Raw genomic sequence first — 18,175 nt, forward strand, 5'->3', positions numbered from 1 at the left:
GGAAAAACAAGGACATGCTCAAGCAATGGTCCTGGATGGTATCATGCTTTGACAGTCTTTAATGCTGCTCTGGCATTAAAGCTATTTAATTTCACAAGTCCATTGCTCTAGGCAAGCTCTTCAGCTCCTGTTGACTCTGGGCACAGCTCAACATGGTTCTTCAGTGCTCGAGATCCACATACCAGCCCCAGGGGGATGTGGTGGGGCAGGACTGCTGTGGCACCTGCACCAAATCTCAGCCCCACTGCTGAGGAAGACGAGGAGCTTCTCAGGCTCTCTGAACTCAGCACACTGCCCCTCAGTCCATCCCCTTCCATTTTCGGCACGGTTAAAGCAAACACAAATATTGCACAACTTGTTTTCCATTGTGTTTTCCTTTCTGGAGAGACATTTTCTTGGTCACTTTCCCATTTGCCAGCACTCACCATCCAGCACAGCAGGTTTTCAGTAACAGAAAGCTCTATATCCATATATACACCATCCTATCTCAGCAGACATGCATTTACATCAAGCGCTATGCAGACAACACATAGCAAGCATGGGATGAAGAAAAAGGGTTCACCTCAATAGCCAGACAATAGTGCTGAGTAAAGCAGCAGTGAAGACAACCATGTCAGGAGAAGAGCAGCAGACAACATGCTGACAATTACAAGGACTAGAGTAAATGTAAAGTAGAGGGGAACACTTGGACCAGTGACTTGCCGAGGTAATAGAGAGCTTTAAATAGCTGTGACCCATTCCCAGACACTGAAACCCCTGTGTTCTCCCACAGAAGAGGGGTGAAAAAACAATCAAGCTAAAAGGTAAGAGCCAGATGGCAAAGTGCAGCTGTTTAATTCACCCACTATCCTGGGAAGTTTCAAACCTGGGTCACTCCATGACTCAGAGCTCCAGCACACAGCACTGGTTAGCTGCAGTTGCACAGGACTTGCCCTTTTGGTTTCTGCCTCTTTGGCCAAAACTCCAGTTTTAAAGGGCAACTGTACAAACAGGACATAGGAGTATTTATATTCCTCTCCAAACACCAGCACAAGCAGCAGGGGTCTGGTGGGTGATTTATGAGGTGGGAATGCTGCTTTGAACTCTATGTTAGATGGGGGCTGTCTTTCAAGAGTGGAGAGGAACATACGACGGCTGTCTCCTCTGAAGAGCTCTCGCAGTGGCTTTTACCCATGTGGGCACAGCTGCTAGGTACTCACACTGAAGGTCTCTCCTTCCATTCTCTCGCTCACTCACATACAAAGTCAACACACCAGAGAAGGCATTTTTGTTTTATTTATTTCCCAGAAGAGCTCTTCCTTGCACGTTGCAGACACGATACAAAACAAGCAACAGAACTTTGTTTCATGTACAGAAACAGTTTGTTGGAGTATAAAGAGTTACTGGTGATCGTTACTGAAGAATGTTGGCTTATTCCAGGGGCACTTCAAGTATTCCTGAGGAATAATCATTGATTTCTCCTTCCTTCCCACTGGGATAGTCTTAGTCATTAGTCACTGTTCCTGTAAAGCAAGAAGGCTTATATTATTAAAAAGCCATTTGGGTTCCTTACATGGAAGGTGCTGCTCGATGTAAAGCAAGCCACTTGGCTCCGAAACGTTTCCAGAAGGTAGGCTAACATTTTCATCTTTGACTAGATTGAGAAGTTGAGCATGGAGAAGTTAAGCAGCTATAATGGCTTAAGCACTAAGCCATTTTCATACCAAAGCATGTTTTCATGCACATAACTCCCTATTCTGATCAAATGGGTACTTCAAGAAACCCCAACATTATTGTGCAAGGTAACTATTCACAGACTGAATAGAAACCAGAGAGAAATCAAAGCCGCAAAGGGCATAAGGAAAGGCTTCATCTGCCAGACCGTATATCTTGCACATCAATGTAACCCACACCGCACCAAAGCACAGGCTTGTGGATTTGGGGTGATAAATAATACAGGCTAAATAACCTGAAAACCATGATACTTCCCATTCTGCAAGGAAATAGAGGCCTCGTAATTCTCAGCCTCCAAATAATTGCTAGAGGTTGATTTTAAATTCAGCTGAAATCACAGTGGAATCCACTTGAGCAAATTACTTGAAAAGCCCTCAGAATCTTATGCCCACAAATGAAGACTTGTCTGCATTTAAGCAGGGTCTTGGTCTAGATGAACGGCTCTTGCATTGGTGAGTTTCATGATCAAATTACTAACCCAAAGAATGGGCAACATGATTATCCAAGTTACAGTTACAACAGCTCCAAAGTCACTCTGTAATCTCCTGAAGGTCCTCTGCTCTCACTTAGGATTCTGAATTAAGAACTTGAGCCTGAAGAATTAAGAATCCAGACTGAATAAAGCCCCAGGTAACCTGGTCTGACCTCAGAGCTGACCCTGCCTTGAGGTCAGAGTAGATGACCTCCTTGAAGCCCTTTCCAAGTTGAATGATCCTATGAACTTGACAGGCTCAGAAAACCAGAAACAATTTGGTTCAAATTAATCCATGTTACATTTCTCTCTCAATAACAGAGTTTCTTGCAGAAATCTCACATTGTGACAAGTTAACATTTAAGCAGGACTCCATTTTGTAAAGGAAGTTCTACAGAGTTCAGTTATAACTGTATTACTGTATTTTCTAAGAAAAAAAACAGATGAGTGATAATGCAACAATATTTTCCATGTTCCTAACCAACAGAAATGAAATAATTTTGTTATAATAACCCCAGAGCCATTATCCATGACACGACATTTTGGAGAGGATTAACAGCATTAACCATTAGATGGTTTCATCCACGACCTCCCTCTCTGTATGTTCAGCCTCTCTGTGCCAGAGAAAGCCAGTGGAGACAGTGCACTGGAAAGTATTTGTCTAGTCCTGTGCCATGCAGGCAGCTGTGCTGCTTCTCTGAAGTGTACTTTCAATTACCTCATGCTTCAAAGGACCACCCTTGCTCCAGCACACAGCTTAGTCCTTAATCCAAACAAAATCCCTTACTGGGCTGACCCCAAAGTCAGTTTTCTGTTGCTCAACATCCCTAGTAACAAGCATCCTTGAATGAATAATGCTTGCAGGGCATTTACCATTCACATGAAGCCACAGACAAGTCACTCCAGCTTCTTTTTGGAGATGTGAATTGAAGGCATACCCTCAGGATGGTGTGGAAAGCTAACACATTTTAATGTTAGCAAATCTGGCCAGCAGGGTGCTGCACATGATTTCCATTCTGGGCTGGAGCTGCAGTGTTGTAGCTGCTGCATCTAAGTCACCGTTTCTCTATACTGCTATCTACAATATTTTATCCTGAAGAAGTTGGTCAAGAATCTTGTTACCACTTCCCTTTCTTAACAGCTGAATGTCTGTCTGGCAGGTATGTGTGGTAGGGCTGCAGAGGGCTGGCAAAAGCTCATCTGCCAGTAAATCTGAAAGGGACTGAACTCAACTTCCAGCTGTAGATGCATCAGGAATAAGGGGAACACCACATTCAGGATTCTTTCATCAGGCACGCAAGCACTTTATGCACTTCTGTGTACTTGCCATGAGAAGCTCCTGGGAGAACTACCTCAGTACCTTCTGAAGTGCTAAAGTGACTCTAAATGTGTCCTGGTGGATGCTTCTGCAGTGCTATCACTGAAGTCCTTTCAGCAGTCTATAGCTTTGTGGATCCAAAGCATGCACACCTTTTTTTTCTGCTCAGACACCACCATGATGAATTACCATAAAAACAGCCCCAACTTTTACATGTGAAGAAATAAAAGCAATATGAATGGAGTCAGACTGTGGGCTTAGTGCACTGCAGGCAGTTTGTGAGTGAACAAGTGGTTCCTGCTCATTAATCTAGTTTTAAGTATTTTCTCTTGGCATGGTCAGTGACAAAACTAAGCTCATCTAAATGATCCTCTTCCAAACTACTTAAAGTGTACAGTTTCGTCAGACTAATTATTAGATTCCAGCCAAACAAGACACAAAACTTACATAAGAGTATTATTTTCATGTTGAAAAACTCCAAAAACCCCAACCAAAAAAGCAACCAACCAAAAAAATACTCCAAAAGATCCCTGATCTGCTTCCACAGGCAGATCTACCTGACATAACTTTCAGTTTCTTCCTAGCTAGTCTCTTTCTAACTCTGAAGACAAAAATCTTACCACTAGTTTAGTTTTTCAGCTTTCTTATTGTTATTATAGTGGTTTTCAGGTTGTGGGCAAACCTATCTGCAGGGTCTGTTAAACCAAGTCTACGTATTCAGTCCAGTAAGTTTAGTGCTAAACACACCAGATATTAAACATTACTAAAGAGAGCGGAACTGCCCAGCTTTGGCAACACAAGGTTTTCCTTCCTAGTGCTCTTTCGGGAAAGGCAGAGGAATGTCTATTTCAATGGTGTCTAAATGTACCATCCTAAATTAAAACAATTACTAGCTAATAGTAACTAGTACTGATACTTACTTTTACAAATTTACCATGGAGAAGATATGGAGACTGGAAGTCATGTTGACAATTGGAATAAGCCATTCCTAACCCCATCCCTGACCCAAAAGCGATAGGCCATGTCCTTCCTGTGGGGGAAGGCAAGCAGAGAGGAAAAGTCCAAGTCAAGAAAAGCTATTTATTTCACATGACAATGACAGAGTTGTTAAATAAGCACCAAGAAAGAATATGTCACTGGGAAGAGGCATATTAGGCATTTTCAAGTTCTATAATCAGCTAAAACCCTGAGTACTTCAAAACAACGAAAGTAACAGTAAGACATCACATTGAGAGATTCATCAGAATCCATTGAATTCTCAATACAAGATATTTCTGTAAACTATTTTCTTATCAAAGCACAACTAAAGAAGAATTTAGACCAGTTTTAAAACCCTGGCAAGCCTGGCATGAACTGATGTCTAGACACATGGCTCCAGTCATTTGGCTCAGGGTTTCCTGCAATTCCAGCATTTGAGCTGAGCACAGTAGGAGCTTAGAGAGGTGCCTCATGGAACAATCTTGTTACACAACAGTTAACACTGTAAGTAACTCCATGTTGACTCAAAAGACATGACCAATAATGAATTGGTTTAGCATGCTGATTTCTACATGCCTCAAAGATTTACTGGTCTTCAACCACACCTACAAGAGAAAGTAGGGAACCAGGCAGTAAAATTCCTGCAGTATACTTACTTTTGAAGAAGATGACTGAGAAAACAATTCCTAATCCAAACCCAGCACCTGTAAGAACAAACACAGAGTGAGAACTAAGATATAATGCAAAGTAAAGGTAAAGTGATTTAGTTCTTTAAAGGAATTCTTTGTTCCAACTCAGGAATAACACACTACCTGTAGTTCAGCACCAAACAGAAATGTTCCTAAGTAGCAAGACTAATTATTGTTTTCTTAAGTAACTGTAAGAAGCTAATTCAGATTAGTACCCCAACATAGACCATTATCAGAGAGATTTGGGCACCAAACCAGACTCATCCCAGGGAAAGTTACTGAGTTTCTGTCACCATCTACAATGTGGAATTAAGATTTATTTGGCTCATTCTCAGCAAATGAGAAACACTTAAACGAAAACTTATTGTGTCCTTGAGCTTTAGATTTTGCAGATGGATATCTTATTGTATTTCGGTTATCTCACTACTTTAACTGCTTCAATGTGTGTCCTGAGGGCAACAAAACTTTGATGCTTTGTGTTACCCTATACCTTACAAAAGAAAGCTCCAGGCTGCTTATCTTTCACATCCACAACATTCATTATAGAGCATATTTAAACACACTAGGAATGAATGACTTTTCACATCCTTAAGACTATATATAGAAATAACTGCAGCAGTTCAAAAAAAAAAGGAAAGGAAAACCATCCAGCACCATTAAAAACCTCAGCTGGTGTATTTAAAACTGACTTTTGCTTTGCTTGGAAGGTGAGCTGATGATTTGTTGCAAGAAGTCAGGCAAGTCTGCAAAACTCCCCTCACAGCCCAATAAATAGAACAGGGAAAACTTGGAGCTCAGTGGCTAAATTCTACCTTTAATTCTATCCACTAAAGACAAGAATTTGAGATAAGGGACAGAAGTACAGAAGTTTAACAAAAGAAAAAGAAATAAATCACTCATGCCTACGCTCATGAAAAAGATACCCAGGAGTTTCAGGTTTGCAGCAAACACATCTTGTTACGGGCTTCAATTCTCTCCCTTCATTACAAGAAATCTCACTGAAGTATAAGAAGTTTAATTAAAGATATATTATCTTTTTCATATATTCCTAGAAGCACAGGATCCTTATTTCAGCTCCTGTTGAACACATTACCAAGTGGGATGTGGCCAGAACAATGCCAAAGAATCCAATACCCTCTTGGCACACAGGACTAGGTCTTTTTTCCTATGTTTCCTTCTACTCTAAACTTTTTTCCTTGCAAGAAGCACATTAACAGCAGCTTGAAATGAAACAACACTTCCTGCATTATTAGGACGTTAACTTAGTACCCCATGTTTGTCATTGATTATAAACCCATGACTATTACACCAGAGATGACAAGAGATGATCAGAACAAAACACATTTACTCTCCTGTTAAGACTCACTATCTGCATTTACTGAGAGCTGGGAAACCAAGTTGCTTTTGAAAACTCTCTTCATTTTCATACAGCTTTTTGAGTGTGACAGAGGTAACTACTCTACCAGGTCATTACAGCTCTCGAGTAGGCTTACAAAACACACAAGTGCAGGGGAGCACTCTGCCTGCCAAGTGGTCCTGACACAACTCCCCCAGCCACCTCAGAAACAGAAGGTCAGGTTTTAGCTCTAATCATTTGCACAGCTAAGGGGAAGTCTCAGTTCCTTGGATGTCTGGCTGGAGCTTCAGACTTTTTCTGCATTTCAGACAGAGATACACCACTTGAAGCATCTCACATGTGCAGCTAACTACTCACACTGTATCACTGACCGGCATTTAGATGCGGACTGGAAGACACATCATTGCTACGAGCTGGTTCCTCTCCATGTAGAGCCTTCCTTCAGTACCTTTCTAGAAGACAGCTGTGCTGGCTCTCATAGAATGTTTATGCTATTAAGGATAATGACTATCTTCAAGAATTCATCCAAATGACAACTGTTTGGCCCTCTGACCCAGCTCCCTCTGCCAGTCTTCTCCTGTAATACACAGACTGCTGCCTTTTGGGTTTGGGCTGTTGAACTGTAGGTCCGAAAAGGATTTTGTGGAGGTAATTTCTGTTCAGACAGCACTAAGCATTGTTTGAAGTGCCCAGCTCAGACGGCCTGCCATGCAATGGTGATACTGCTCCTAGGAAAAGATCCCTTCTGCCAAGTCAAACAGTTTAGCTAATCAATAAGAAATGATTTACAGGATGACAAATCCTGCATCATCTCCATGCACAGCCCAGCAGTTTCTAATGTCACCACATTTTCCACATTCCCAGTCAAACCCACATTCTTTTTACCAGCCTGATGGTAAACTGCTTACTTTCTTGCCTTCAAAAAAAGCCTGCACTAAGGAAGCATTAAGTTAATACAGTTTCTTTCCAGCTTCTTCCAGAAATAGGCATTATCTTAAATTCTTTTCACCTCCTTCAAATGCTCTCTCCCGTTACAGCTCCATCTGTAAGGGCTCCACACAGATGCCATCAATGCTGCTTCCTGTTGGCTGAGGGAGAAGCTACAGGATACTCTTAAAGGTGATAAATTTATTCTCTCTGCCAACTGCAATTCAGCCTGAGCCTAAACCAAAACCTAGAACTTGTCCCACACCAATACCCAACACCACTGCAAAACAGCTGTGGTCCAGCATGACTGAGTTCAGAAAACCCATTCTGCCTTCCCTAAGAGAGCTTTTATTGGAACCAATGAAGCTGAAGGGATTCTTCTTGCAATTTAGAGGCTATCTCTGCACCCTGTCCCAGTATGAAGAGGAGCATGGAAGCTGATTGATGGTACATATCCAGGGCTTTGATTTAAGTAATTAAATGCTACAGAGCAAGAAGAATCTGGCAGCTGATGGGTTTTTGTTTCTGTACAAGGCAACTTGATAAACAAAGCCACAAACATACTGTAGCTTCCCTCAGTTTTGCTCATTCCTTTTCTTCCTGAGGAACAGGCTACAGTCTGTGCTGCAAACTGCTGTGGATCACAACACCCAACCAAGAAATGCGCAGCTGTGCCCCTCACACTAGCCAGTGCATACACAGCATTTGATCTTTTAATGTTTAAGCATTGAGTTTACCTAAAAAACCAGAAGTTACATGTATCTTAGCCTGTCTGGTTAAGAACCCATTTCTGTGGACACTTTGTCACTCATCTTCATTCCACTAGAAAGTATTTGTGGTTAGGCGGTCATTTCCTGTGTCTCCAGGACCAGGAGGGAGCTAAAACCATCTAATTTTGGAAGCAGAATGAGGCATTTCACTTTAATTCTATATAAAGTTACACCAGAGATAAACAATGGCAGAGCTGTTGATGGCTTTTACAGGTTTAAGTTCTCACATGCTCAATTTCCTCTAAAAGAGGCAACATGTTGCTTCAAAGAGCCTCCCACCTGAGCAGGGGACACTCAGTCTGCAGCTGTTTCTACTAAGGATCAGCACCTCTAGGCCAGGCTTTAACTTCAGAACAATAAAACATGAAAGGTTTATCTTACAATAAAAACAAACGCACATAGAGAAGCAACGGGCTTGATCCATGCAGGGCACATTTCTTTTTGCATGAGAGACTCTTTGGAGAAATAGGCCACAGGAAAGAGTACAACTCATTCTTCACCTCCTATGACAGTTTAAAATGTTTAACTAGAAAAACAGCCTCTTCCACCCCACATCTATCACCCCAGCTTCAACTCAGTGTCAACATGGGACAGGATGGCTCTATGGACATCTTACTCCTGCTCTCCAGTAAGTGTCCCGGCTGTGTGGACCAGCACAGCCACATGGAATGGGGATTAGGCACTAAGCCCAGTCTCCAAAACTTCTTCATTCCTGGCTTATACACCTTCCAAGAAAAATGTCACAGCACCTCAAATCAACCCAGCACACAGAGAGCACGTGCCACAGACCCAACAGGACATCAAAGTGTCTCAGAGAGAAACACAAATCTTCAAGACGGGCTCCTGTCCCCAAGAACATCTGGGAAAAGCTTCTTCTATAAATGTAATTAACGGTCCCCCCCAACAGTGCTACTACACAGTTGCTTCCTAGGGTACCCAAGCAGCTACAGGCTGAAGCAGCTAGTGAGGCTGCAACACCTAGATACATAGAATTGAGCAGGTTGGAAAAGACCTTTAAGTCAAGTCCAACCTTTACCCCAGCACTGCCAAGGCTACCACTAACCCATGGCACTGAGGGCCTCATCTACACCGTGTGTGAACACTTGCAGGGACGGTGACTACAGCCCTGCCCTGGGCAGCCTGTTCCAATGCCTGAGCACCCTCTGAGGAAGGAACTGTTCCTCATCTCCATCTAAACCTCCTCTAGTGCAGCTTGAGGCCATTTCTTCTTGTCCTGTCACTTGTTCCTTGAAAGAAGAGACTGATCCCTCCTCACTACAACCTCCTGTCAGGCTGTTGTATTGAGCCATAAGGTCCCCCAAGCCCTCTCCAGATTAAAGAATTTTACACTTTTCTTCAACAGCTTGAAACTTAAAACAGAAGGATTAAAATAGAAGGATTCAAATGTGCTCACTGACATCTGGCTGTTACCTTAGTGTTGCTGTTACTATAGCACTGGAAGTCTTGCAATTACTTAATCTGATGATAAAAAAAAAAACCCTCTTCTTTTCCTCTGCCATTCCTTACACACCAGTACAAAATAGAGCTGCAGCCTCCTCCCCTTCACATTCTCTTATTTGACAAGTAAAAGAACTAAATTACTGAGCTAAAATGAAGAAAGAGCTCCTGGAATATGGTGTCTTGTTCTAAGAAAACAGCAACTACCCTGTACAGACAAGACTCTCTAAAGTAGGTCATCGACTTGCCCCAACAGAGATTTCTTCCCAGCTAGGAAGAGAGTTTCTATTAGGATCAAGAAAACGTGCCAATCTCTGTTAGTTTCTCTCTGGAGACAGCGACAGCAATAGCTTCAAGGTCCAACAGCAGAACTCACCCATGGGCCTGATGCACTGGAAGTTTCAAACGAGTATCAGCTCAGTCCAGCACTAAAATTTGCTTTAGGTAAGGGAACATCCACAGTAAGTCAGGATCTTCGAAACAAAGAAGGCAAGCAGTGTCCCATCCTTTGCCCTCCAATCCCACTCTGTCAAGATACATGGATATTTGTTTCGCAGAAGCAGGGAGCAGACCCTTCTTCATGCACTGGTCAGAAACCTGAGACCATTAAATCGCTTCTTCACAGAGGGAACTAATGTTAAGCAGATTCTTAGCAAGGTCTTCCATGGCAGGAATCAAGATTTTCTTCAGACTCCAACTCTGAAGCTTTCATTCTCATCTCCCCCATTGTGTGGAGTGCTTATGTAGCAAAGAGAAAAAATGAGCGAGGACACTAGAAGAAAACATCATGAAACTATACACCAAGTACTCGAGGAAGAGGGAGGGAAGAGTGTGCTGTTTTCTTCTAGCATTCAACTGTAGTAACACCGAATTACAAGTACCCAAATGCCTTTATAATATAAAGATCCTGACATGCTTCCAAGAGCTGCCTTCCACCCTTAAGCACAGCTGCAGGTCACCCACCGCCCAGAGGCTAAACTGAGATAGACATCAGCACTTCTGCAGATGGAAGTATCCCTGTTAGCACCTCCAAGCAATCACAGTGGTAGTCCTGTAGTGGACCAGGAACTTCCCATCCTCACACCAGTGAATGAGCTGGTGAGAGGGCAGAGCATTTTCTCCTTCTTTAAAGAGGGGAAGGGGAAAAGAGTGGAAGTGACTCTGAACAGACCGTGCAACAAAGGATCTCGCATCAAGCTTTTAGACAAATCTGGGTAGCACTTGCTTTAGAAGCACACATATAAGAAATCAGCAAGATACTTATTATATGGAAAATACACCTCTGACAGAAACCTTTACCTTGTCTTACTGTAAGAAAATATTGCATTAATGGAAGCAACAGCACTGCTAAAAATAAAAGTTTAGCTGGAGTAAACATATTCACATGCAGGGCTTCTGAAAGCCTAACTCTGAGGGTTGGCAATCACCCTTCTTCACACCCATCCAGTGTAGGTTGACCAGTACTGACGTCTACTGGCCCAGTGAAGAAAGAGGCAGTTTGGAGCAAGAAGCCTTATGATAGCACTTCACTAGCAGAATCGCTACAGAAAGCAGCCTCTGATCCTTCTCAAATCTCTATTTGTTATCATCAAGGATGTGCCAACAGCCCTGAAAGAATTTTCCCAGAGAACTCTGACTTAAAGAGTTGTTTCCACCTGCCGCTATCAAGGACCAAACAAGTGGTTTAGGACATTACTTCAGAGCCCCCTTCCCCTGGACCATGTCACTGCATGCCACCTCCCAAAGAAAGCCCAGGTGACATCTTGTCAATGCACTAGTGCAGAGAAGGAGGAAGCAGTGCACCTTGGATTCATTCACAGCACAGATGATCTTACATAGGCTGTGTTACAAATGGCCGTACTATCAGGTAGATATCACAGATCTCTCAGGTGTTGTAGCACACCATAAGTGCTGCCAAGAGCAGGCTGAAGCAAGCGTTGAGTAAGGCTTCCCCCAGTGCTGCTCACAGTGTGCAAGGGCACACACAGGCAGGGCAGAGCTCCCTGACGCCAAGGGACAGGCAGCCCAGAGAACAGCAGGATGCAATGCAGTCAACAGAGGAGAGGCCTGGATTCCTAAAGATTCCCCATCTTTTTCCTCCAAAATAATATAATAAGCCCCCAATTTGTAGACGGTCATTGCACTCAGAAGTCTACAAACAACATAACTAAATATTGCCGCTGGATTTTGACTAAATGCCTGTTCTCACAACAGCATTTAACCACCTTTTCCAAATCAAACATCATCTTGTTGGCTGCATTGCCTGCCCACACAGGCTAAGCCATAAGCAGTTAATATTTACACTACTTGGGCTGCTGCAAGATCAGACTAGTAAAACTGGATCTTGGGATTGGATTGTCTCATGTACAACAGAGGAAAATAACTTGAGGTTACAAACAGCACACATCACAATGCAGTTGTGTGTTCATATAACAGTTGTGTTCTCCATTATTAGAGAGAAAATCCCAAATGAAGAACACGCTCTTTTGACCTGGTAGGTAAGACTGAACAGCCACATTACAATCACCAAGCAAAAATACTCCTCAAATCACTTCAAACAAAGAATTTCAGGATTTTTGTATATTTAGAGAAAGTCTAATCCAGTGTTCAGGAAGTATAATCAAGCTTTATCATTACATGGACTGACTTGATCCTATTCATAACCATGGGAAGGATTATTTAAAAATACTGACAGTGCAATCCATACAATGGTTCCTTCTGAAACAGTCAATCTGTGGAATGACACAAACAATACAGTAACACCACTCTCATTAAGAGAAGCAGCCACTGAAGCAGCCCAGATGATGCAAACTTGAAGAAATCATGTAGCAGTTTGCAGGAGAGCTGAAAGTGCCCTTTTCTCTTACAAAATTCCTATTAAGTGGAAATTAGAAGTGTTTTCAGATGTCAAAACAGAGGATTAGAGGAAAATGAACATCCCTACACTGGGTTATTTACAAGCTTCCAGCCTGGATTTTGGTCAGTCACAGACATACATCAAAACATTTCATTGCTGAAACAGAAAAAAAGAACAAAGAACTTCAGCACAACTTAACACACAAGGCAAGAAGGGAATAGCTTGCCTATGATTACCTTTCAATGTCAGGTAAATTAGCATTCAACTCACTACTACAGTTTCAAAACAAACCAACACACACAAGCACACAAAGCTCCCTCCCCTTACACATACACCGTTTATTAATGAATCCCAGACTGGTCTGTGTTGGAAGGGACATTAAAGCTCATTCACTTCCAAACCCCTGCCACCTTCCACTAGAGCAGCTTGCCCCAAGCCCCTGTGTCCAACCTGGCCTTGAACACTGCCAGGGATGGGGCAGCCAAAGCTTCTCTGGGCACCCTGGGCCAGCGCCTCAGCACCCTCACAGGGAAGAGCTTCTGCCTTATCTCCAACCTGAACTTTCCCTGTTTCAGTTTGAACCCATCACCCCTTGTCCTATCACTACAGTTCCTGATGAAGAGTCCCTCTCCAGCATCCTTGTAGCCCCCTTCAGACCCTGGAAGCTGCTCTGAGGTCTCCATGCAGCTTATCTTTTCAAGGCTCAACAGCCCCAGTGTTCTCAGCCTGTCTTCATACGGGAAGTACAGCAGCCCATGATCATCCGCATGGCCTCCTCTGGACTCGCTCCAGCAGCTCTATGTCCTTTTACTGTCAGGGACACCAGCACTGCACACAGTGCTGCAAGTGGAGTGTCACAAGAGCAGAGCAGAGGTGCAGGATCATTTCCCTCAACCTGCTGATCATGCTCTGGGGATGCAGCCCAGCACACAGCAGGGTTCTGGGCTCAAGCACACACTGAGGAAGGATCTTGCTCAGTTTCCCAGTGACCAACACCCCCAAGTCCTTCTCCTCAGGCTACTCTGAATCTCTCCTCCTCCCAACCCGTAGCTGTGCCTAGGACTGCCTCAACCCAGGTGCAGGAGCTTGCACTTTGCTGAACTCCAAGAGGCTGGCACTGGCCACCTCTTAAGCATGTCAAGGTCCCTCTGCATGACATCCCTTCCCCTCCAGCATGTCAATAGCACCACTATTGCCTCCCCGTTTACTGGAAACGGCATATAACAATGGTTTGTCCAAAAGCATAGCCTTGCAGAGAAAAAACAACTCTGCCAGTCCCTCATGACTAACAGTCTTTCCAAAGAAACAGGCATGAAAGACCAGTAAGTTAAACAAACAAAATCTTTAGCCAGGGTTTGGAGCTGGTAGGATGGAAGAAGACCACAACACTATTTACTTCCTGTCCCTCCACTGCAGAACTCATCTAATAAAGGGAAAGAAATGGTTGCGAAGGTTGGAAAAGACACAGGAGCTTATAAAGCTTTGCAAGCTGGGAAGAAAAAGAAAGCCACTATGGTTAGATTCTCCTTCCCCACACATAAACCGAGCAACTTTTTTGATGGGTAAGAAAAGCCCTATCAGGAAGAAAAGATGGAACAGAAAGTTAAATTATTTAAAGGAACGGGAAATACAGGGAAAGAAAGGGAAGGGGAATAAAATATCTAACCCCATCCTCATCATAGAAAACCAAATAAACATCAACCCTAGCAAAAGAGAGGTGAGCACATAAACTCCACTGAACAATGTTTCAGTGTTTTATGTGGGCTTACAGCACTTTACTCTTTGAACTGAAATACCATCTTACCAACGCCTGACAACACATTCTGTTTTGAACTAACAGGAAAAAGAGGTTTAATACCAAATTACAACATGGATACAGGTAGCGCTCAAGAGGTCAAAAATAATACAGCATTTCAAAAGATGTATTACAAGATAAATATGTAGTTTGGACATTTTAGTGGCAGGAGACCAAGTTTCTTCTGGGAGCTCCATCTCCAACTAAAACAGCAGAGCATAACTACAAACACACTGGCTTACCAAAGGGTAGTGGTAAGCCAGACAGACTCACACAATATAGGACAGGCTGCAAAACCACCAGCTAGTCTTTAAACAACATACTAGGGGGCTAATAATGTCATGCTGAGAGCCACTACTTCCCTTTCTCACTCTCCTGTTTCCCATGTCCCTCCAGCCCTCAAATTAATCCACAGGAGTTACCTGTCTCTACAGTTCTCAGACACTGGAGAACTGTCACGTGTGCAAGGCATCAGAAACTCAGTGCTTTCCTCTGTTTACAGGGTCTGGAACGTGAAAACACAGGACTGATGACAATGTTTGTCTTTCCCCAGCCACTGGCTGGTATTAGCGCTCAGGAAGGAAGTAATGAACGTACAGGAAGGAAACTGCAGCCACTAAAAGGAACAGTCCTACAAACAGAATCATAGAATTAATAAGGTTGGAAAAGCCCTTCAAGATCATCAAGTCCAACCTTTAGTCTAGCACTGCCAAGGCCACCACTAACCCATGGCACTGAGGGCCTCATCTACATGGTGTGTGAACACTTGCAGGGACAGTGACTCCAGCCCTGCCCTGGGCAGCCTGTTCTAATGCCTGAGCACCCTCTGGGGAAGGAACTGTTCCTCATCTCCAGCTAAACCTTCCCTGGGGCAGCTTGAGGCCATTTCCGCTTGTCCAGTCACTTGTTCCTTGGGAAAAGAGACTGACCCCACCTCACTACAACCTCCTGTCAGGCAGTTGTAGAGAGTAAGAAGCAAGGATTTGGTAAACTTCTTTATCCCACATAATAAGCAACAATATTCTCAAGTAAAAAGAGTTTATTTTCTTTATTTCCAGTATAACAACTGCCCTGGATAGTTTATTAGAACTTCAGCAAAATTTGCAGTAATATTACAAAAACAATCACCACAACCACACAGGCTTTTGAAGTCCCTGCAAACACTCATTTCCACCAAGACAGACTGAGAAAGTTGGTGCTGTAAGCATGCAATTAACAGTCTGTGTTAATCTGTTTGATTCTATGATTCTATGTGTAGGAATTCTCCTTTTGGTGGCTGTAGTTTCCTTCCTGTACTACATCCTTCCTGAGCACTAACAGCAGAGAGATCATTCCAGCCAATGTTTGTGTTAATGCAACTCACTTTGCAGTTAAAGGCCATCACCACACCACCTTCAGTTGCAAATTACTGGAGCATGAAGAAACATTGTGGTTGTTCTGACTTCCAAAGTTCCTATAGAGTCATTTGTTAATACAGGGGAGGAGGTCACCAGCACAGATGCTTCAGCTACTGGATCAATCATAAAAGCACACAAAACAGAGGAATGCTTTCACATATGAAAAGAAATGTGTCTTGAGGCCATCACATGGGTTTAGTGCTAAAGAGCTACAGCTCATGCTGGTTTGGAGCAATCTAATGAAAAACATTAATTTTATTAAGACCTTTACCCAATGCCGTCGAGAAGCTCACACTGGGAATCTTCGTCTAAAGGAGCAGTGCAGAAAAGTCTAAGCAGGTTTCCTTTTGCTGCTACTTTAGGATGGAAAACCTGAACAAGTTAACAGGAAAGGCTTGCTCCACACACACTCCATTGAAATCAACCCTGCATCCACATCTTTCAGCCTCTGAGAAAGACTTCCCATGCACAGGATTCCTACATGCTCATGTACAGCTGCAGCATGGAACAAGTTCTTGTTTATAATTTGGCATACTTAATATTTTATGATAAAGCAACCAATGCTACGGAAACATAAACAGATCTGGATGTGTTTGTCAGACAAACCTGAATAGAATTTCATAAGGGAAAACACTGCTCTGGAGCACTTGACACTTTTCAAAGGCCTGATATAAACAATGGAAGTTTCAGTTTACTTAAAACTATTAAACAGCTTTTCTAATGGAAAAGTATTAGGCAACTAAACCCCCTGAATTCCTCATCAGCTTTCAAGCATAAAGCCACTACAGCAACAAGAAATAAACATTCACATTTCTCAGATATAATTTATGGTCCTAAGAGAGACATCTGCACCAACATGGGACACATCCTTTTCTGTCAGATACTTCACTTCTTGCTCTGTACATTGCATTTAAAGATTTGCTTTAATATACACATTTCAGAAAGCCACAACCTCTGTCTAGTCGACTTGCCAGCCTGTCACATGAAAAGCACAACCACTCATAAGGCCCACAGTTCCAAGTGACATGCTCTGAAACGTTTGTTAGCACCACAGAGCTAACTTTAGGGACAAATAAACAGGCAAGAAAACCAAGAGAACTGTTGCCCTACTTTAAGCAAACTGTCACAACTGCTCCCCTACTTAAAACACAACTCTCTGCAGGGTTGGGACACCGGACGGAAAGCTTCTCAATGTCAAACTCCGCACACTGTACTAAGCAACACATGCCAAAGCTATCAGCGTGTCACGCAGAGCATTGCTTTTAATAAACACAGCCCACCTCGTACGCTGAGTGATGTGAGCAGCTCTGCACAAACAGGTTTTGAAAACCAAGCCACTGCCGTAGCGCAACTAAAGGCAGGCAAGGTCGCGGCCCTCATGGCCCCGGTGATGCCAGCCCGGGGCCCATTCATTCAGGGCAGAAGGCGTCCCGCTGGCCGCGGAGCTCAGCGCTGAGCGACATTACACACGGAAACCTCTCATCTTCAACAGCGGGAGCAACCAGAGGCCAACACTGACCCACCGCTATCGGACCGCAGGTAAGACAGGACCGGGCCGGGGGGGAAGAACGCGGGGCTGCCATGGGAGCGGGCCCAGAACGGGGTCCGTGCCCGCGGCCAAGGTCACCTTGCCAGGCCCGGGGCCGCCTGCTCATCACCGTTGCACCGCTCCCCGCGGCAGCGCTGCCCTGCGCTGAGAGCGGAGCCGCAGGACAGGCCCCGCTCCCTCCCGCCGCACCGAGGACAACGCCGACCCAAGCTGGGCCCGGAGTGGCGAGAGAGCACCGGGCCTCACAGGGCCCGTCCGGGTCGCACCGTGGGACCGCACAGACGGCAGCTCCCCAAAGTCCCGAGGCGCCCGGCGGGCCGCCACCGCTCCTCCCCCTCCGCCCTGCCCTCCCCGCCCTTACCCAGCTTGACGGCGGAGTCCGCCAGACACCGGTCCCACTTCCTGCCCAGCTCTCCCTCCGACGCCATCTTGCCCGTCCCCTCCCACCTCAGGCCGTGCCCTCACCTCCTCCTCCGAGAAACTCTCGCGAGATCTACCAGCGCGGGCAAACGCCGCAGCGCCAGATCTCGCGAGAATTACCAGGGGCCGCCGTTGTCAAGGTTACCGGCTGGCGGGCACGATGGCTGCCGCCCTCGACCTTGGGCGCGGGCCAAAGGCCTGTTTTCCCCTTCGTGGGCTACATCTCTTCAACCACGGCTCCCGCTTGTCCTTGCTATGCCTCGTACCTCTCAGCCTAAGGCAGGATACCTGTCTTCAGACAGCCCCCTCTGCCCTGCTTGGGCCCACCTCTAACCGACCAACTCCCCTCACGGCTCTCACTTCATCCTTGGTAAGGGCCTACTTTTGGCCCCATCTGTCTCAGGTTGGCCCCATCCCACTGGACATTCAACCCCTAAAATCTCACACCTTTACCTCTTTGCCTCAACTTATCTTT

The 18,175-nt window shown here is 44.4% G+C and overlaps 1 protein-coding gene across 1 annotated transcript; it reads right to left on the reverse strand.

Moving 5' to 3' along the window:
* Nucleotides 1-1,257: 1,257 nt before the first annotated feature.
* On the reverse strand, nt 1,258-17,738 carry MICOS10 (mitochondrial contact site and cristae organizing system subunit 10). The gene is made up of 4 exons (XM_065696751.1): nt 17,642-17,738; nt 5,138-5,185; nt 4,424-4,533; nt 1,258-1,502 (listed from the first exon to the last, which is right to left on the reverse strand). Exons 1-4 carry the CDS (start codon nt 17,706-17,708, stop codon nt 1,494-1,496), a joined length of 234 nt encoding a protein of 77 aa, XP_065552823.1. The 5' UTR covers nt 17,709-17,738; the 3' UTR covers nt 1,258-1,493.
* Between the last annotated feature and the right edge of the window lie 437 nt (nt 17,739-18,175).

The sequence above is a fragment of the Lathamus discolor genome, chromosome 16 (assembly GCF_037157495.1).
Source record: "Lathamus discolor isolate bLatDis1 chromosome 16, bLatDis1.hap1, whole genome shotgun sequence".
In the NCBI taxonomy this organism is placed as follows: Eukaryota; Metazoa; Chordata; class Aves; order Psittaciformes; family Psittacidae; genus Lathamus; species Lathamus discolor.